General features: G+C 32.9%; 1 protein-coding gene across 2 annotated transcripts in view; it reads right to left on the bottom strand.

Annotated features, from left to right (window-relative positions):
• LOC106678427 (GTP-binding protein Di-Ras2) overlaps positions 1-23,438 on the bottom strand; it is a 627,505-nt gene that overhangs the window by 25,665 nt on the left and 578,402 nt on the right. For both annotated transcript variants that reach the window (XM_067051714.1, XM_067051715.1), the window contains exon 3: positions 10,878-11,047. In XM_067051714.1, the coding sequence (XP_066907815.1) occupies positions 10,878-11,047 (170 nt within the window). The remainder of the gene's footprint in view (positions 1-10,877; positions 11,048-23,438) is intronic.

The following is a 23,438-nucleotide window of genomic DNA, read 5'->3' as shown; positions in this document are numbered from 1 at the left end:
CATTAAATTACTTTCACTAACCTTATACGGGATATATATTAAGAGAAAGAATCGAACTGTAAGGTATTATCGGAGACATTCGGGGTTAGAAGTTGCTTGCGATTGTTGCAATAGTACTAAAGTATCGATACCCGATTCAGATCCATCTAAATTTATTTATATCCAATCAATTAAAATATATAGAAAATTAAAAAACGATAAAATAAAAAATAATTTAATTTTAAAAACGGAAACTGCACGTCGATTTCGACTATTACAGCACTTACTAGACAAACGGTCCAAACTTCCAATTCATTACAAAAGACTGATTTACATGTCTATAATAAGCCTATCTGGACATACGGCGTAGAGCTTTGGGGCTCCACTAATCCTTCGAAATCCTCTCGTATCCAATCCTTACAATCCAAAATCCTTCGTAAAATCCTAAATGCTCCCTACATTGTCACAAATAAAATCATCCACAAAGACCTTAATGTTCCATTTGTAACCGATCTAGCCCGAACCAGATGTCAATCCTTTCATTACAAACTCCCTAACCACTCAAATCCATTAGTTTCTAATCTTGCTTCCCCTTTTATTCCGGACAATCCTCCGAGGCGTCTGAAAAGAAGGTGGCCTCGAGACCTTATATTGTAAAAATGTTTTTAGAGTGCTACCAATGGGTAGTTTCTCTACATGCTTGTACCATACCATTATGATTTCCTCAAATTTACTTCATGAATTTATGTACTGTTGTAAATATTAATAAATAAACTTAAAACAATTTAAAAACTCGTCTATGAAACTAATCCTATCTTATACTTATATTTTTTCTATAAGATGGGGTATTATTGCATATCTCTTTAAACATATTAATGGATAGTCAGCAATGTCTATATTAAATAGTAAACCTTGGTACAGTAATGTCTTCCACCAAACTTTATGGCTCTTGGTATATTTTTCTTAAAATAGTTACGTGAAACCATAATTATTTTGTTTTACTTTCACTTACTTATATATGAAATATGTAGTAAGAAAAAGTATTGCAATCGTGCGAAATTTCTAATTCATATAAGCGTTTGCGGAGGCCCTGAGTCCAATTAACAAGTCTCGTAAAATGGTTTGCAGCCTTGCTCAAAACCGAACAATTGTACAAAATTGGCATTTTGAAGGCGTGTAGATGCCAAGTGTGTGACAGCAACAAGTTCAATAAAATAGATCTTGGGAATTGCCACTTTATAAAATCGATTTTCACATTTATCGGAAGTGGCTCAAACCATTTTGATTGGACCTGACATGTCAATGTACAATCATCAACTTTAATTTCAGCTAAGTGTTTTCCTCTTTGAAATATCAGGACAGGGCTTAAAGGACGAATTTTTAAAAACTCTTCCCTAAAGTCCTTTAATTTTATTTATTTGAAAACAATAAACAGTTTATATTGTTAACAATAGTGAACTATGGGTAAATATACAAATTGTTGAATTTTATGAATAACCAAAGGAGAGAAAAGGAAAACTAGATATATCCGATTCCAACGTGAAAAGCTGATACCACCCGATCTTTCCTGGTTGCATCACGGTTATCTTTTGTCAAATTGTTGTATTCTTGGTTGGTGTTGTTTAGGCATTTTCCCCAAAGATTTATTAATAGAATATTTTTTTAAATATTTATTTATTGCTATTTACAACTGTACATTACAATACATTTAGTAAATCTGATCTAAGTTAATTTGGAGTGTTACAGGCGTGTAGAGAAACTGCCCATTGGTAGCACTCTAATGGCATTATACATTAGCTGGTCTCGTAGCCATCTTCTTTTCAGGCGTTAATGTTAGTTCAAATTCCTTTTATTTGTTTTAAAATTTACTGTATAATTGATGTTCTCTGATATATAAATTTACTCAAGTATTTTCTTTTGTACATATTGATTTCATTAAGTAAAATTATGGTGTTATCAAAATCAAAAATGTGTTGGTTTTTATTTTATTATTAATAATAATGTTTTTAAAATTGTTAAAAACATAATAAACTGTTAAATGTCTAGATTGTCCTTGAGGATGGCCGAATTGGCCGAAACGTTGGACTATTGGTATAATAAAGAATGTTGAGACTTAATAAGGATACCATTTGATTTATAAAAAATGTTTGTTTCTGATTTTCGCTTTATCTGGTTTTTAGAATTCATAGAAAATCACAATAATAAAAATAACTTCAACAATAAGCCACAAACAAAACTTGGGACGTGTAGTAGAGTGATAAGTTTAAGTTGTGTGATACGAGCACCGCACCAGTTTTTCTTTTCTAATTTCTGGCTTATATTAAAATCGTATTAATTTTTTACCTTTTTTGTTGATATTTTGACTTTCTTACATGTTAAAAATAGCCGTAAGGCCTAAGAACACGGAGGAATTGAACATGAACTAATCATTGAAACGTAATACCAACTGGTTTACCTCGAGTCCTTCTAATACAATGGGACGCCACACACTGCGCTACTGGTTGTGGACTTGTCTGTAATTTCCAGAAACCTATTCGTAACCAGTCCCCTGGTGACTCGCATTTCATAGGCGAGTAGGTTTGTGGTTGTTATCAAGTCGATGGCCCAGTGTGTTAGGATTCATAATTATGAGAGATAGTTGACCGTGGATGACGTACTAGGAGATGTTGGTTGTGGGTGCGGTCAAATGAAACACAAATAAGATATAAATAAGGTCTGCTCTTAGCCCTGATGAAGGCTAGAAAATCTAGCCGAAACGTTAAAACAATAAAATAAGTTACACCTTATTTGTGTTTCATTTTGACCGCACCCCCAACCATCATCAACGGTTAACTATCTCTCATAATTACGTTACATATAGTTTTCACCGTCCTGACTATTCAAAGACGCATGAAACGGAGAATTCATGGGTAGAAGTCGGAAACATTGTAAAACCTTTTTAGGAGTAACAAACAAGCGTTTCTGAACGTTGTTTGCAAGACACGAGTGTACCCTAAACCTCCTTACCATTCTTCTCCTGAGATAATAACACAATATGATGGTTTCATCATCGCTCGAGTCTTCCGCAGACATTTCACGCTCGAATCCATGACGAGATTGACAGAACAAAAGATTTTGGTTGCTGATGCGAAGCCTCGTGTGTGGGGTCAAGTCACCACTGAGTCTGTAACTGGTCAACGTCGGATTTACATAGTCCGATATTTTCGTTTTTTTTTTATTTGCATAAAGTCAGGGTCAGGGGTCTCATTTTCTGGTGCCTATCGTGGCATGCAGGATAGGAACTGGCTTGGCCCCACTACTACGCCACAGCTGTGGTCTAGCTGGCCAGCCCCTGAGAGAGGCATTTTCAAAAACCACGCAAAATCCATTAGAACTTAAGAGGAGAAAACAGGCAGTTATCTCACCCCAATTTTTGATTACTTTAATCAAAACTATGTATAATTACTAGTCAAAATTGATGAGTTTGCCAAGTATAGGTGGGGGGAATAGAAAATGACAGCTGTTTCAAAGCGATAGAAAAAACTAATTTTTCATTCGGAGCTATATATCTTAAAAAGTAGGAACAACACAAGAAAACCTAAGAGAACGTCATTTAAAGAAGAGTAAATTTGCTAAAATATGAGCTCTAATAAAGTTATTTATGTTAAATAGTTTTCGAGATATAGCTTTTTAAAAAGCAACATTTCATAAAAATGTTGTATGGGACGTACAAAAAGATCAGTAGTTAGTGAATTTATTTTGAAAAATTAATATCTAAAAATTATTTGACGTACAGATGTATCTTAGCACTCAAATTAAGCTAGTTTAATGAGCTATAAAGTAGTTTATGATGTTTATCTTCATAGGATTAATAGTTTACATGAAATTTGCTAAAATAAATTGATTTATAGTTGTTTGGACAAATTTTCATTTGATAAATTTATATTCAAATGTGAATATCATAAAAACTACTACCCCTACGAAGATAAGTGTAATAAACTAGTTTATAGTAAGTTAAATTTCCTTTATTTTGAGTTTTGGCAGACATCAGTACGACCAATGGTTTCTGAAATAAAGTTTTTCATAAATCAAATTTATTGTACGAACAACTATAAATCAATTTATTTTAGCAAATATCATGAAAACTACTATTTCTACGAAGGTAAAGGTCATAAACTTCTATGTAGTACATTAAACTAGCTTCAATGTGAGTGATAATAGACATCTGTACGTCAGATAGTTCTTGAGATATAGATTTCTCAATATGAACTAACTACTAATCTTTCAGTAGATTTTTAAGAAATTTTGCTTTTTAAAAAGATATATCTCGAGAACTGTTGGACGTAAATAGCTCTTTTAGGGCTAATATTTCAGCAAATTTACACTTCTTTAAATAATGTTCTCTTAGAGTTTCTAGTGGTGTTGTTAGTTTTTAAGGTATAGAGCTCCAAATGAAAAATTAGTGCTTTTTTAAGGTTTTGAAACAGCCGCCTTTTTTTAATCCCCCTACCTATACTTGACAGACTCATCAATTTTGACTAGTAATTATACATAGTTTTTATTAAAGTAATAAAAAATTGGAGTGAGATAACTGCCTTTTTTTTCTTCCCGGCTCTTGTACTACATGGTATTCACAATTTTCTCCCACCGCTCAACCAGGACGAGGGAAGCGGCGATAGGACGGGACCGCGACCGCGAAGACGTCACCTGTAAGCGATATATCAATATCTCAATATCTGAGGCCCCAAAGATTTGTCCTTAAATTTTATTACGAAGTAATTCATTTAATAATATCAATCAATTAACACACTAACCCCTATTGATTAACACTTGATTAGAGAAATAGAATAACCTTGGTCTGAAGATAAAATGTCACATTAATCAAACCCCCTTGTTCCACACTAATTTGAAGTTTCGTTAAAAATAGAATCGGTGTACATGGAGTGATGCACGGAAAGGTCCTTATGTAAATAGTCTGTAACCCAAGTTACCGACTGGTTTAGTTCCTTTAGGCCGTATGCACACGGAGCTACTGAAAAGGAACTAATCAGTGACGGTAATTTACGGTTTTATTAGTTTACTATGAGTCACTCTCTGTGTAATACAAAGGGAAACCGAACACTCGTTTAGTTCCTTTCCAGTAGGTCCGTCTGCAGTATATTATTAAAACATAATTGATTATTCATCTTTTCTATTGGCAGGTTCATGATTACTAATATTTAATAAATTTAATTATTGTTACTTTTTAATAAACTTGATTTGTCCTTGAAGAATAAAATTTATTGAATAAATATTTTCATGCTTGAAGAAGTGTAAGTAGCGAATAAAATCTGAGCCAGGTTTAATGATCAACCTGTAAACAGTCTTAGTATTTAATTTTATTAGTATTATTTTATTTTGGAATTTATTTTATTTTTATAAGAGACAGATATATTTATATGTTGTTTTATAATATTTAAATGTATGAATAAAGGTGCCTTACGCTTGCCAAAATACAATAAGTTCATGACTGAGCAAGCGTATGGATAAGTTATTTGTTTTGATAAGTTAGTTGAGTGTTGGTTTTTAGGTACACATCAAAGGCCACTTGTGGTGCATCCACAAGTTTATGTTCGGTTAGCATTATTTTAGTACCACCAAAACATAAATATCTATGTACTTTGAGTTTTAATGGATTGAATAATTTTCCAAACCTTCGGATTTAATATTTAGATTGTTTATCTTAGTATAAGATTGTTTATTTTATTTTTAATGTGTATGAAATCTCATCGTAATGGTATAAATTTCGAATATTTTTTAATGGTTTATATTTATAAAGACATAATATGTCTAGGTAATTGAATTAACAACATTTTCTGATAAAAACTCAAGAACCCTTGGTAACCGTATTTACTAAATCAGTTTTAACGCAATCCTCACATCTACGTTCCAGTCTACCTCTTGGAAGCTTACCCGTCAATCCAGTGTTTATTAACATTATAGGGATTCGTTCATAGAATTCCCACAACCTTATACTCCCATCTTATATGCCACAATGCTACACCCTTAATTATATGTATCGGGTGCATTTTCCTGAATTCAACGTTATGGAACCTTCTAAATTTTCCAGTTACTCTTCCTTTTTCGGTCTGAATATTTTACACAATACATTATTTTCAAAAACCTTAATCCGCCGTTCTATCCTTAGAGTAAGAGCCACGTTTCACATCCATAATGAACAGTGGGAAGGATAATAGTTTTAAGTTTTTGGATATATCTAAACAGCTAACATGGAATCCTCATACAAGACAGAAAAGACAGTATAGTGCTTGTCGATTCCAGCTAATACAACATTTACTAGACAAACTGTCTAAACTGCCAATCCTAAATATGGCAATTATAAGACCTATCTGGACATGCGTAGTTGAGCTTGGGGGCACAACTAAACCATCAAATTCCTCTCGAATCCAATCCTTACAGTCCATTATCCTTCGTAAAATCCTTAATGCTTGTTACTTTGTCACGAATCAAGTCATCCATCAGGACCTCAATATCCCCTATGTTGCCTATTTGGTCAGAACCAGATACCAATCCTTCTATGATAAACTTCCCAACCAACCAAATCCACTTGTTTCTAATCTGGCTTCTCCTTCATTACCTAATAATCCTCCGAGGCCTCTGAAAAGAGGATGGCCTCGAGATCTTCTCCTCTAGAAATGTTATTGGAGTTCTATCAGTGGGTAGATTCTCCACATGTTTCTTTCATGTCTCTATCACACCTACAGCAAATTTACTAATTATATATATTTTATAGAGCTGTAAATAACAATAAATAAATTATTTAAAAAAAAAGTTTCTGAAGAGAAGATGTATTTCCTCCATATTACCGAAATTACTTCCGTTTCTACAACTGACCATATATTTTGTTTTATCCATATTTACTTCAAGACTTAGTCCTTACTGGAGTTTATCAATGTAGTTGTGTTTGATTTTTTAGTTTCCCTGTTCTTACCCAATAATACCAAATCACCAGTATACCCAATCACCGGCATTTTACTAGATAAAGTTAAACTCTTTTAGATATGCATCACATTTTTATTAACGTATTCTAGAGTTAGATTATATGAGATGGGTGATAAAGAATCGCCTTGTTTTAAACCCGGGCGAACTTTGAACTTCTGAGAATAATGATTACAGATTCGTCATCGGTCGTGCACATCCGTACTAGATTTAATAACTTCTTTGGGATTCCTTTAATATCCTGGCAGATGTTATTGTTAGTAATGAGTTTCATCAAATTTAATGAAATGGTAATAAGTTGGTCTTGACTTAATTTAATAAATTTATCGAGTTCTCTTGAGAATTTTTTGGACTTATAAAGCTAGAGGGGGAAAAAAAATAATATAAGCACAAACAGCCCCTCCCCCTTTTTTTTTTCTTTTCTGCTTCTAATAAATATCATACTTTATATTTAATGAAGCTTTATTGTGTTACAGAAGGTACAGGGGGGAAGACAATGGAAGTTGGGGGGAGGGGAGTTATTGCAAAGCAAACGAGTATCTCGGAGATGAATAGGAGGACATAAATCTACGGATATGGAAAGAACGAAGCGATTTTATGAAGAGATTTAAATTTCATTACCATAGTCATTAAATTATCTATAAAAAATTGAAACAAAATTTCCATACTGTTTTCGATTTTTGCTACATATTAATTTTTGTTAATAAATATTTTTTTATTATTAACTATCGAATATTCTTTTTCTATAAAGTACCTTATATTCACTTAAAAAATCGAGCGCAAAACTAAAATCCCGCCTGAAATCTATAAACTCGTCACTGCCCCCTCTGTGGTAGCCCTACTTATCACATCTTTAAAACAGACTCTTATATCGAGTAGTATTGGGCAATGTACGGCTTATTACAATCTCACAAGAGGAGATCATAACACCAAAAATAATCCTCTATATGAATGATTCAACCATTTTTAATAAATGTTTCTAAAGTGAAATAGGACTGTCGTTAAATCGTTTAGCTGGATGGGTTGGCCCGGAAGGATTGCGTTTTATTATTTTTGGTCTATTTAGAATAAATAATTATATTTATAAGTATTAATCATATTTGATATAATATTACTTCCTTTTGAAAAAAACAGTTTGTTCCATTACCCTTTAACTATACATAATATCCTTATCCTTTGTTATTTTTTACACAGATTTTCACTTCTAATCTTAAAATTCCTTTACTTTTAATACTTTATTCGATTCTACTCATTTTGGCATATATTTGTGTATAGCAGTGATAATTTTACTCCCACTGTTTGGTATAGAGGTCGGGCTGATGAAACCATTCCGAAGGATCAGATTGTATTTGCTTATTTCCACAATGCTGGAGTTTATGTTAGTTAATTGCTGGAGTCACTCATCTTGTATGTAAATAAAATCATGAGTGATTTCCTGGCAATACCGTGTTTAACTTAGCATGTAGGTTAAATTGAGTACTAACAGGAATATAGTGACTGATAGCTTGGGGGCTTTAGTTCGTGTTAGGTTTGATCAAAAATTTAATAGTGTATTTTATGTGAGATTTGAATGGATTTTTTTTTGTATAATAATGTTTTCAAGTTTCAAATTGTTTATTTAAAATTATATATTTAAACTTTATATTTAAGTAGAGCTTTACTTTATTTTATTTTATATAAAGAAAATGAACGAAAGGAAAAAAAATGTAATATGGCTTTGTGTGAGAAGAAGGAGGAACAAAATATATATAAGAAAAAAATTGAAATAAAATTATTAAAACAATAATATTTTAAATATATTGTATTTAACTTATAGTTGGTTAGTGTTTCAAAAAAGAAAAAGTAGAAAAAAACTGGGATAGTACGGCGTATAGTTTAGACTACACCGCATGATCTTACGGTATTGTAAAATGGTATAACCATTGTGCCGTGTCTGCTCTCTGTTTAGATTTTTTTTTTGCTTTTTGATCTATTTATTTGTGCTTTAAGTTATTCATTCAGCTATTTAAATTTATTTATATGGCTTTTAAAAATATAATTATTAGTTTTTTAACCTACTTATTTTTTTTTATTAATTGATATACTGCTGTCGCTGTTCTATTATTGATTTATTACTATATTTCTATTTAATGACAATTTCTTTTGATTTTCTATATAGTTGTGTAAAGGGTTGAACGTTTGTTTGGAATTAATAGAGAAGGGAGTTCTGGGAGCTTGAAATTGACAGAATAGTACAGATAGGGTTGGGATAAAAAAAAAGAAAGAATAAATAAGGAAAATGCAACATGAATTTATACAAGAAAAAGAGGGAGTAAGAAATCAAATAATAAAAATAAATAATAAAATAAAAATAAATAATAAAATTTTTTAAATTTATTTATTGCTATATACAACCAAACATTATAATGCATTTAGTAAATTGGATTTCAGTTAGAAATAGAGTGATAAAGGCGTGTAGAGAAATTACCCATTGGTAGCGCTCTAATGACGTTTTACATTAGCAGGTCTCGTGGCCATCTTCTTTTCAGGCTCCGGGGAGGATTGTCAGGAATGGAAGAGGGAGCAAGGTTAGAAACTAGTGGGTTTGGCTAGTTAGGGAGTTTATAATGGGAGGAATGATATCTGGTTCGGGCTAGGTCGGTTTCATATGGAACATTAAGGTCTTTATTTATGATTTTATTTGTGACAAACTAAGGAGTATTGAGGATTTTACGGAGGACTTTGCATTGGAAGGATTCGATGCGAGAGGAATTCGAAGCTCAACTTCGTATGTACAGATTGGCAATAAAAAAAATAAAATTGTTAAAAAAAGTATTTGAAATGCACGATTGGTAAGGCAATGGACTACTAACCAAGAAACCGAGTACAAATGGTAGATAGTTATTATCTATTACCTCTAGCCTTTGAGTCAGCCCTGTGGGTTCGGGAGCCTCATTGGGTAAAAATCTGGCCGTTGAGCGTGATTCTAATCAAATTACCTCCTTGTACAACCGTTGGTCTACTGACACTACTTCTCTACAAAGTACTGCACCTATGACCCTTCATGTGCTGCAGTGGTACATACTATTAATACATATCAAATCATGAATTGATAAATACGAGTACGCTGTATTTTCTAGCAACACTCTGAATTTGGGCAGCATTTCTGTTTACATCTGTCATAGCATAAACACAACCAGAGAGAATTGGCCTAGTAAGTAAAATAACAAACCAAATGTAAGTGGAAGATAAAAAAAATAAAGTAATTGGAAGGAATAAAAAAATAGAAAAGATTTAATGTAAAAAAGAAAAGAAAAATACTAACTAAAAATATAATGTGTAAAGATTTCTTAAGGAATAAATTGAGAAACATAGAAAATATATTTTTTCAAATAAATAAATATACTTCCAATAAATTCATTATTTTTATTCGATATCTGAAAAATCAAATAGATATAACCAAGGGTATGGCATAACTCTACTCTCCTTCAAACTAAATGTCAAAAAGGCTACGCTCACGAAAAGAAAAGTTTACGTTGATGTTAATAGGAATGTCCGCCATTGTAATATAAATTAAAACCAACAAAGGAAGTCAGTGATTGGCACGTGCTCCTCCCCTTCGCCCATTGGCTTCACTTCTTTTGTCATTTTACCTCTTCCTTCAAGCACTTAACAAGAAACTTTCTAGTTTCTCACTGAAAAATATTCCTAGGATATCTTCCAGATGATATGGAACTACGAGAATGTTTTAGCTTTAATTATTATTACAAAGGCTAAAAATACTAGGAGAGAAGATAAAAGAAATGATAAATAAAAGACTAAGTAGATAAATATAGGACTGAGATAGAGAGAGAGGAGAAAGGAGAAAAGGGAGGGAGAGGTTGATTAAAACTATCTGAGGACCGGGATCTCCACTAAGAATTAATAAAATGGTGAAATACCTTAATCGTGATCGGTCCAAGATCGAACTGCCTGCTGTGAAGATCTTCGACCGTACTCCTGTACTTCTCCGTGAACGTGGAGTATAGGAACCTCTTGACGATGGCTGTCTTCCCGACGGCGGGGCCGCCCAGGACGACTAGCCTCGTCCTTTCGTTCTCACACATCTCACCTGCAGAAATAAATAGTTTTTAAAGGGTTATACTGACAAAGAAAGGAATAAGGAATCAGATAATTATGTTTCTTTTATTAATAAAAATAAGATTATCCAAATATTCACAATCTTCTTTATTGAAACATATAACATGCCTAAAATCTTAATTTCAGCAACACAGCCTCTCATTGATTTATTTAAAAAATGCAGGCCGTTATGTTCAAGTAAATGTAACACAGTTAAAAAAAAAAAAAACTAGCATTTATTAATAATTTTTTTCCTTCACAATTTTTGTATTTTACTATAATATAATTTTACTATAACTCAGTAATCACAACTTCAGTACCCTGAAAAATTCTTTTTTACACATTTTTGATAGCCCAGAAAAATAAGCTTTATTTTTTGACCTTTGTCATGAGATCATTTTCACATAAAAGTGTATTTATTGGAGTTGAACTTTTGTGTATATGTTCATTGTGTGTATGCCTATTGAATTATAGAGACGTATGTAGTCAGAGGCCTTTTTGGATGTAACCTAAATAAGGTGATGACAATAATCAAATTGACTACTAGGAATCAGAATACAATTTTGTTTATAGGGGAAAATTATTTTAATGATGGAAAAATTAAGATTTATATTGTTACACCTGAAAATATTATCAAAATTAAAAAAAAAAAGCATTCTATTTAATTTATAGGTTTTCGTAAACAAAAACGGTAGTTTTTCACAACTGTGTGGTGCCCGTTAAAGTTAGGTCTGTGGGCTCAACTTTATTTCTTTCGTAGTCCCATGAAATGTAAACTTGACCCCACCACCATGTTTAGAAATGGGTAGTACTCTATAGATGATACCTCTCCCCCGCACCGTATGTCAGATATGAACAGCAAGGAGGTGATAAAAAAAGAAAGAAAATTAGATCACTTTGTGATTGCGTTTTTTCTGGAGAGTTTTATTGTTTTTAAGAACTTATTATTAAGTTCTGAACAGTAACCCCGGCAAAACACGGTTAGGAGGATCAAGTGCAGATCTTTGTTATGTAGTAACTGGTGTGTACTTACTCCTACTGTCATACTTAGTAATATTACCACGTTATTATACCCTTACACCCGCCACAATAAATGTCTTCCAAGTACCTCATAAGCGGTTAATAAAGTGCAAACTAAGGACTACTGAACTGAATTATCAATCTCCTAAAACGTGAGCTAAAATGTAAAATTTTAAATATATTCTTCTTGGAAAAATATTTTTAAAAAATTGGAAGAACAGGCTTTTGATCGGGTCTGGCACCCAGGACTGCTATACAAGATCCGTAAATTCCTACCCCCTGCATATTATCTCATTATCCGTTCTTATCTCTCAGACATGTTATTTCAAGTAAATCACAACAGCGCTTATTCATCCCTGTTTCCTCAGTCTGCTGGTGTACCTCTGGGTAGTATCCTTGGTCCTATCCTTTATACAGTTTTCACAGCTGACATCCCAACCCATCCTAACACTATTCTCACCACGTATGCCGATGACACATAGCTATTGTCAGTGAATAATGATCTTTCCATTGTATCCCAATCCCTCCAATCCCACATCACCACCCTCGTAGAATGGTGTCAAAACTGGAGGATTAAAATAAATTCCAATAAATCTCACCAAATCACATTTACCCTTCGTCTTGCCCTACAGTATCTTATAATAATACCCCACTTATTTTTGTTGAACAGATCCGTTACTTAGGACTGGAAACTGCTCGTCGATTCCGACTATTACAACATTTACTAGACAAACGGTTCAAACTTCCAATCCATTACAAAATACTGATCTACATGACTATTATAAGGCCTATCTGGATATACGGAATTGAGCTATGGGGCTCCACTAAACCATATAATTCCTCTCGAATCCAATCCTTCGTAAAATCCTTAATGCTCCTTACTTTGTCACAAACCAAATCATCCATCAGGACCTCAATGTCCCCTATGTTGCCGATTTGGCCAGAACCAGATACCAATCCTTCCATAATAAACTTCCCATCCACCCAAACCAACTCGTTTCTAACCTGGCTTCTCCTTCACTACCTAATGATCCTCCTAGGCGTCTGAAAAGAAGATGGCCTCGAGATCTTCTCCTTTAGAAGTGTTATTGGAGTTCTATCAATGGGTAGATTCTCCACATGTTTGTATTATGTCATAACATCACTTACAGCAAATTTACTTGATGTGTATATATGTATACATTTGTAAATAACAATAAATTAATTATTAAAAAAATAGAATAAAATAGCTTCTAAAATAAAGATCATACAGCCATTTATAGTGAAACTTTAGGACTTACACCACATTACCCAATGCAAAAAAATAAATTAAAAATCTCGTTACAGAGGACTGGATGTTCTCACTTTAGGAAGGAGAGACACCTGACAATGCTGGTCGTTTAATTATTCCTTTTGAGTTGGAGAGCTCCGAAGGAGGGTCATATCAAATAAGGAAGTAGCAGTGTTTACCGATGGGGCTAATTGCTTCCCTCAGTAATCCTTCTTCGGGTCGAGGTTCACCCTTCAAGGACTATTCAAGTCATCATTTAATATTAGAGTAGCTTCTAGTCCACAGTTCATTGGTCCAAAGTACGTGTAACGTTCTATCCTCACTGAAATTGTCTGACAAGGAGTAAATGCAGAATTTTCGAAAAAAGTTCTGACGTAATATACTGCATTAATCTCCTCATAATTTATGTAGTAATTTAAAGTTCCAAGACTTAATTTATTCAGAGATAAATTGTGTATTTACAATCCAGTTTTATTTATTTTTTAAAATTTTGTATCGTGCTCCATCCATGATTACCAAGCGCATCTGTACAAACACCACAATATTGGTTAAATAAACTGAGTCCGGCGAATGTGTGTTTAAAGGCAATTTATTGCCACAGAACAAATAATTAGTTTTCACTCATTTACAGGCCTGAAATGAATTTTCCTTCTGTTTAATTAATCTGCCTTGGATTACATCAAAATTTACTTTCAAAAGCGTCTTTTCTACGCGACAAAATTAAAAAATTGTATTCGTATTGGAAGATAGTTAGTTGACCGTACGGGAGACAAAAAATTTATTACAGATAAACGTTTCTAGAAATTATTTCACCTCGATTTATAATTGATAAATTAAGACATTTAACTGTATATATTTAATTGAAACATAGTTGAGCAAACTTGTGTAGTTTATAAAAAAAGATGGTCCGGTCTGGGTGCAATCAAAATAACTCAAATAGTAATTAAAATATTTATTATGAACCAACATTTCACCCCAGTTTGTTAGTAATAGGGTTAGAAAAGATATAAACAAGACTAAAATAATGTAACAAAATAATAGAACAGATAACATGAAATAAAAGTAAAATAGGTTATGGCTAAGTATGATTTAAAATATGTGAAAGCTTATATAAAAATGAGCAATGTGAATCAGATATCTTTTCAAAATAAAGTCCTAAGTATCGCAGTCAATACTCCTTGATGAGAAATAGTCAATTGCATTGGGAATTACAAATGGAGTAAATAGAGGATTATATCAAAACGGTTCATGAAGTTCCACTCCTAGTTGCCGACAGTTAAAGGACCAGTGACCTACAACCTGGGAAACCCAACCTCAACCTGAAGACTGAAGCCCAGACTGCTGCAGGACATTCTTTTATACATTTTTAATAAATATAAAATTAATTCATAGTCACACTACTTCTATTTACTTATTATTATTTATTTTATTTATTCATTATTATTAATATTTTATATTTTTTTCTCTTTTCTTCTCTCTTCCCTTTTTCAAATTAACTTGTTTCTTTTTACTATTAGAAGACAATTGTTTGCTTTATTTAAGTGTACCAATATCACTATTTTTTGTTATTAATTTTACTCATCTTTTATTAAGAAGCATTATTCTTATCTATTTATTTTATTATTATTTGTTTTCTTTTAATAAGAACATTTTATATAGTTAGGGGTGTCATTTGTATGACTATACCCCCTCATAATCGACTGTTAAAAAATATATATAATATAAATTATATCAACATGTAAGGCCCACCAGGCCGATCTGGTATAAAAATAAAAGAAAATATAAAAATAAAAGAAAATGTAAATCAGAGAAAATAAAAAGAGATGTAGAGTGAAATGTATAGATAAACAAGAATTACAAAAACGTATTAGGAAATACATGAAAACGGAAATAATAACAAATAAAAAAGTAGATAAAAAAATATAAAAACTACATTACACACTAAAAGACGGAAAATAAGAATAAAATCAAGGTTAGGAAGGAAGAAAAATAATGAAATAAAAAAATAAGAGCTTTCTGAATGGCAGAAAGCACTAGAATGATCTAATGGCGGATACGAAGTACGAACAAGGTAGGGGAGTGGGGGAATTGGCGGTTATAAATACGTTACATTTGAAAGCCAAAAGATATGAAATAATACTAAAGTAATAAAATTAGATTTGACGTAACTCGATTGGGCAATAAAAATATCACTGTTACATACAGGATGGTTCAATGACACCTATAATACAAGAGCCCAAGAGGAGAAAAAAGTAAATTATTACACCCCAATTATTTATTTATTTAATAAAAACTATGTATAATTACTATTCAAAACTGATAAGTCTGCCATGTATAGGTAGGGGGAATTAAAAATGGAGGTTGTTTCAAAACGTTAAAACAATTAATGCTTCATTTGGAGTTCTATACATTAAAATTACCAACTACATTAGGAAACCTAACAGAACACCATTTAAAGTAAAGTGAATTTGCTCAAAATATGAGCTCTAATAAAGCTATTTACGTTCAATAGTTCCCGAGATAGAGCTTTTAAAGGCGACATTTCATAAAATTTATTTTGAGAAATCTTTATCTAAAAAATAATTTGACGTACCGTATTTCTTTTAGCACTCAAATCAAGGCTTGTTTAATGGACTGTAAAGTAAGTTGTAATGTTTATATTCGTAAGGTTAGTAAGTAGTTGTTATGATTTTTTTTTTGTAGTAATTTTATTGTTATTTACAACTGTAAATTATAATACATTAAGTAAATCCGATCTAAGTTAAATTGGAGTGTTACAGGTGTCTAGAGAAACTACCCATTGGTAGCACTCTAATGACATTTTACATTAGCTGGTCTCGTGGCCATCTTCTTTTCAGGCGCCTCGGAGGATTGTCAGGAATGGAAGAGGATGCAAGATTAGAAACTAGGTGGTTTGAGTGGTTAGAGAGTTTATAATGGAAGGAGTGATATCTGGTTCGTGCTAGATCGGTTACATAGGAAACATTAGGGTCTTTATGTATGATTTTATTTGTGACAATGTAAGGAGCATTGAGGATTTTACGAAGGATTTATGATTGTAAGGATTGGATACGAGAGGAATTTGAAGGTTTAGTGGAGCCCCAAAGCTCAACTCCATATGTCCAGATTGGCCTTATTACAGTCATGCAGATCAGTCTTTTGTAATGTTTTGGAAGTTTAGACCGTTTCTCTAGTAAGTGCTGTAATAGTCGAAATCGACGTGCAGTTCCCTGTCTTTTCAGTCTGGTATGAGGATTCCAGGTGAATCGTTTGTCCAAATGTAGTCCAAGGTAGCGGATCTGTTCGACAGGGGTTAGAGTAACTTTATTAAATGAAACTGTAGGGCAGTCAGTAGGTTTACGACGAAGGATAAAGGTAAGTTGATAGGATTTGTTGGAATTTATCTTAATCCTCCAATTGGTTGGAATGTCAGCTGTATAGACGGTGTAGAGGATGGGACCAAGGATACTACCTTGAGGAAGTTATGATATTCCAACAAAAATTCACAAAATATTCATTTCTAGTTGTTTGGTTAAATGTTTGGAAATATCATTAAAACTAATTTAATGTAATTAATTAATTAAATAATTTACTTACATTTAACTAGTTTTAATTGAGTGCTGGGAAACATCTGTACAACTTATGGCTTCTGAGATATATTTTGTGATAAATTAAACTATTTGTCTAAACGACTAGAAACATTTTGTGAGTTTATTTTGTCGAATATCATGAAAAATACTACTCTTACAAAGATAAACTATTTTATAGTACATTACAGTAGCTTTAATGAAATGAAGTTTTTGAAATTTAGATTTCTCAAAATAAATTCATTAACTTTTGATTTTTCAGTGTATTTTTTATAGAATGTAGCTAATAAAAAGTTATATCTCGGGAACTATTCCTCTACTAGGGCTCATAATTTATAAAATTAACTCATCTTAAAATAATGTTCTCTTAGGTTTTCTGGTGTTGTTGGTAGTTTTATATAGATCTCCGAATGAAAAGTTAAATTTTTTTTAACCTTTTGAAACAGCCGCCATTTTGTATTCCTCTACCTATATGTAGACTCTTCAATTTCACCTGTTAATTATACATAGATTTTATATAAGTATAAGTAATCATAAATAACAGCGTTTTTTTTTTCACCCTGGCTCTTGTGCTATTAGAAACACGGAATATTTAGATTTCTCAAAATAAATTCATTAACTTTTGATTTTTCAGTGTATTTTTTATGAAATGTAGCTAATAAAAAGCAATCTCGGGAACTATTCCTCTACTAGGGCTCATATTTTATAAAATTAACTCATCTTAAAATAATGTTCTCTTAGGTTTTCTGGTGTTGGTAGTTTTATATAGATCTCCGAATGAAAAATTAATTTTTTTTAACCTTTTGAAACAGCCGCCATTTCTTATTACTTTATCTATATTTAGTAAACTCTTCAGTTTCACCTGTTAATTATACATAGATTTTATATAAGTATAAGTAATCATAAATAACAGCGTTTTTTTTCACCCCGGCTCTTGTAATATTAGAAACACGGAATATTTGGAAGAGTTGGACTGAAAGAAGGATATTGGGGTCCAGCGAGAGAATTAGACGGGCCAGCAACTTTTTCTGACAGCAGTTTGAGTCTTGAACTAAAGTAGGTCGGTGCTCTGCGCTCAGCTCTAAAGTGAAAAGTATCCTTCACTACTTTGAGATCGGACAACAGAGCACTCCTCTACAATCCCTTCCTCGATATTTTCAACTCTAGACAGCTTCATTTTCATTCCATTTCTCTCGAGCTTTTCCCAGAAGAAATATTATTGTTTTCTCAGTAAAAACAGACAGTGGAAATAGTAACAACTCTTTTGATAAAGAAGGATTCAACTTTCCTTGTTGCCATTTAAAAAGAGAATAGGAAATTCTAAACCATCCGTATAAATACAAATGTTCAATTGTTACCTAAGATCTCTGAAAGATCTTTTTTACAAGTTGTTTTTAAAAATGTTCGGTTTCCTTCTGAGAAATTCCTCACTTACTTAAATCTTAGATTTATCCAGTAGAAAAAAAGTTATGAACAAAAGAAAACTTTATTGGAGCATAACTCAGAAAGTATACTTTTTTCAAGATTTGTATATAACAATAAATTTGTTTCTTTCTGAAAAATAGGAAAAATATTTCTAATATTATTGAATGCTTTTATATTGACAGCAAATAATTATAAAAACCTAAAGATGCTTCAAGTGAAATTGACTAACCAATTATTTTTTATGAAATTAAAAATAATCTTCTGTTTTAATATCGTCTTAAACCGTTTAATATAAATTCAAACAAATTAAAAATTAAACAATTAGAAACTAGATTTATCATTTATTTTTTTAAAATTTATTTAATGTAATTTACAACTGTACAAAATAATACAATAGGTAAATATGTTGTATGTTTCATATACACTTGAAAATCTTGGGAAGGAACTACCCATTGGTGGTACTTCAAACATTAATTTAAATTAGAAGGTCTCGTGGCCATCTTCTTTTCAGATTCCTCGGAGGATTATCAGGGATTGTTGAGAATGAAAGATTAACAATTAATGAGTTAGGATGGCTAAAGAGTTTGAATGAAAGAATGAAAAGACGCATATCTGTTTTGGGTCAAATCTGCAACGAATGGGATGTTAAGGTCTTTGTGAATCAGTTTATTTGTGACATAATAAGAAGCATTAAGGATTTTACGTAGGATTTTGAATTGTAACGATTGGATGCGGGAAGAATTTGATGGTTTGGTGGAGCCCCAGAGCTCAATTCCATATGTTCAAATTGGTCTGATAATTTATTTAAATTTTTTTTCCTGATGTTCATTGTTCATATAATCGTTCTTATCCCATCTGCATTTTATCCAAATGCTGTGTTACTACAACCGTTGAAAATCTGAATGGCTTTGGCCTTAATGCCTTAATAAGGAAGAAATAGTTGATTCAAATAAATAAAATCTATTTATGATCATTTCAAAAACTCTTTACCTGGAGCAGATGAAAAATGCAAGGCGTTCTATACAGTCGTAAGCATGGAATAAGGCTGAGTTTAGAAAAATTTGTTTTCTAAATGGTTTATAGAAACTTATTTCTAATATATTAAAAACAATTAGTTTTTTGAATAAACTAAAATCTACCGAAAAGTTACAATCACTCATTTGAAAGATCATGATATTCTCTGTAAGTTTTTTTTTTTTCATGGTTGACTCTACAGACCTGGTAAGTCTTAAGTTGCCTGACCCAGCCTTTTTGTCTTGGGCTACTGCTTTCCAATTTTCTGCATGCAGCTCTTTCGCATTTTTGTTGATTCTGCCTATCCTGTCTGGTTTGTGGCCTTCCACGTGGTCTCTTGCCATCTGTACCAGCATTCATCGTTGTGTAGAAGCGTCCTGATGGATTGCTTCGAGCCACATGTCCCGGTCATCTTAACCTCCTTGCCTTCATATTGATATGTATTGACCTTTCGACAATCCTGGGTATTATAAAGGTTTTTCGTCATCTGCCCCTATACCTGGTCAGGGTATCCTTCTACGAACCTTTTAGGGCGTCCCCGGATATGAAAACATTTGTGTTAAGTTTGCCACATTACCAGAGTCCCCTGAGAAAATTAGATTGGCTAACCTTTAAGTCTTGTAACAAAAGTGACAGGTTTGACGAGGGACCGTAATCAAATTAAGCAGGTGCAGGCCCTTCCTGGACATGTCAAACTTTGTTACCAACTCTCGGGCCTGAGGAGGGGAACTCCTACCTCGGGAGCGTTCGGTCATCAAAATGAGATTCAAAAATAAGGTAACCCCCCAAAAGAGGAGTGGGAGAAAAGGATTAGGGCAACGAGATCAGGAAAATGAGCAGTGAAGAGGAACGCTTAGACGAGACACGACCAGGATTGATGAGAAAGCAGCAGAAGCCGGAGCGGAGCAAGATGCACTTCGACCAGACGAAGTCGTAAGAAGGGCCACGAGACCTGGACATCCCTTATGAACAAGACGACACCTACGGAACTGCATCCCACGGCATGAATCAGCAGCTATAAATAAATTAATCAATAAGTAATAATGTAATAATCGATATTTTATGGTAACCAATTATCTGAATCATTTTGATCATAGTAATAAATTATAAATAAATATTTAGTCTCTTTATGTAGTTTATATACTATTATATAGCCCAATATACCACCCCTTATTATATTATATAATGAATAGTAACAACATTTTTTAAAAATAAAGGTATTTAATTGGTGAACTGGCAAACACACAAAAAGTCTTTGGAAAAGAATCCAATCATAATAATAGTTTTTTAGGACTCAATATATAATTAATTAATTAACTTATTTTTGGATAATTGCTTTCAGCGATTATCCTGGCATCCCGATTAAATCTCAAGATAGTACATAGCATTATGGAGGATTTTCCTTTCGAATCTCTCGATTCTGCTTTCTAGGGTACCTCTTAGAGCACAGATCTCGTAGCTGTAAATATTCTCTACAATACAAAACTAAAATTATCTTCTGTACAAATTGCTTTTTTCTGCGTAGTGATAGAATATGATCTCTAAAAACACCTCCATCGAATGATATACATGGGGGACCACATTTTAACGTCCATTGGCCTAGTATATAACGTATGCAGTATAAAACGAGATGCAAACCGACCTCAAGGCATAAGTCAACTTATATAACTATTTCTGTGTGTAATTTACAATATGGTTATATAATATATAATCTTAAAAGTGAATAAAAATGTTGCTAAGATTTTAGTTTTATTCTTACTTACAACATAATGGACGGGTTTTCTGAAACGATTCTTAGAAGGTAAATGAAGGAGATAAGAAGAAGTAATTTTTTTTACTCGTAAAGAAAACAAATAACTACATAATCTATGAATGAATGTATAAGCCTAATTTTGCGTGAGTGAAACCGAGAAGCTAGTTAATTTGTGAAATTTTATTTTATTTTTGATATTCTGCATTTCGCTATCAAAGTAGAGTCAATATGACAACCCTCGTCTTAGGTCGAATGAGGTCTTTTAAAACGAAATCTTGGCCAAGAATGTTAACTGCACCTAAAAGGTCTATTTACAATATTACACAGCTATTATAATCCTATCTGAGCCAGGCTAGCTAAGATGCAGCTGTTATCCTTTTAAAATGGGCTCCAGAGGAGTGTTAATATTAAATAACTGCCTTCCATATCCATTTGCGTGGGGGCGCTACAAAAGGCCTGTGATATTCGAGGGTGGTGATAGCGTAAAATACCATGAGAAGTGAATGCCTCATCACGCCCTAGTGCGTATCATCCAAGTTAATAATTCAGTCCCGTGCTCTTATCTGCAGGCCTCTTCGGCAACAATAATAATTAGCCTCTGCGTTCTGGGTACTTGGCGAGCTGCTCAACGTCATTATCTCCCGAGTGGGTTTCGTCATTTGTTAGTAGAAAACTTCTTGAGCAGGAACGTTTTCTACCTCGTTGGACGAGGAGTTTTCCACCACAATCATTAAGCAGTTCCCTTTGGCTGTGTGCATGGAATTAGATTGACAGTTACTGATGAGAGAGGGCAGTTCGTAGCTCAGGTACTTGAGGTGCAAGTCTGTTCGCATTTCCCAGGTTGTATTCAACTGCGAACAGAACCCCGGCTGGGATTGACTTTTTTCAGTTCTGTGGTGGTCCTACAAATTGAAAAAGTGATAAATCTGATGCGCTTTTGTGTTGAACGCGGTGGTTCCAAGTCCACTCTTCCAATTTGGAAAAAAAATATATAATTCGTTCGTTGAGGACTAGTTTTGTGCTTTGTAAATTCATGATAGAACCTAACATAATAACACATAGTGGTACCATACGACAAATATCTCGTGTGTCCACTCACATAATCTTTCCACGGGTTTGGCCTAGCTCACTAGCTCTAACACAAAAATTGGTCTGAATTGGAATTTTCTATAATTTAGAACACATGGCTAATAACATGGCTTCCAGAAATTTTCTTTTCGCCAAAGTTTTTTTTTTGTTTGTATTTTCTTCGTCATTTGCCCCAGGTCAAGTAGAAGGTTGAATTAAATTCCTTAAAGTTAAATTTCTAGCTCAGTGATCTGTAGACCTCTGCGGGTTGGGAACCACTGGTCAAATGAAATTAAAGTGATTCCTTGATCAGAGCGCCCGTTTAGGAAGAGGATGCGGCAAGCTGGTCTCTAATTAGAAAGGATTTGCACAAGAGATCCTTCCAGTTCCCAAGCTGTAATCTGTCTAGTCCTATCTTACTCATTACATCAGTTTGGTTCCCTGAGGCAACGATATCTTGTTTTGGTTGTTACTCTAACAAGAAACGGCCATTTTGAAAAAACCAATTTTTTAAAATATGTTTATACATATTTTAAAAAGTGATGGCACAGACAATAGCAACTATCACAGACACTACCATGTTGTAAACTATGTGACATAGTAATTACTGGTCTCTTGGCAGCATAGCTCTGACGACAAGAGGACTTCCAGAATAGGTCTGACGTCATAGTTGATAGTACTTATGATTGTAGCTATCAAAGTAGGTTCAGAGGTATTACATAATAAATGTTATAGTAATGAAGTTACATGCAGTAGTACATCTCATGTAGCTTTAGAATTATCGTAACACTACAATCCACCAGAACAATAATTCACTATTAAATTAGATATGGTGGACACGGTTTAACCGTTCACTGTCCATCAATGTTAATTATAAAAAAATGAATAAATGAATAATAGAATACTGCTACAGAATAAAAAAATATAAAAAGATCAATACCCTACTCAAAGCAATTTAATTGAAATCAATACCGTTCTTAAGAGGATTCCATAAAATTCTCGGTGCTATATTACCCCACAAAAATACTATTTTTTTTTTTTTTAATAATTTATTTATTGATATTTACAACTGTATACACATATATACAACAAGTAAATTTGCTGTAGGTGATATAGTGACATGATAAAAACATGTGGAGAATCTACCCACTGATAGAACTCCAACAACATTTCTAGAGGAGAAGATCTGGAGACCATCTTCTTTTCAGACACCTAGGAGGATTATTAGGTAATGAAGGAGAAGCCA

This window comes from Halyomorpha halys, unplaced genomic scaffold, assembly GCF_000696795.3.
Source record: "Halyomorpha halys isolate HHAL.00 unplaced genomic scaffold, Hhal_1.1 Scaffold143.1, whole genome shotgun sequence".
Lineage (NCBI taxonomy): Eukaryota > Metazoa > Arthropoda > Insecta > Hemiptera > Pentatomidae > Halyomorpha > Halyomorpha halys.
The sequence above is the reverse complement of the archived record's forward strand: the minus strand, read 5'-3'. Positions and strand labels throughout refer to the sequence as shown.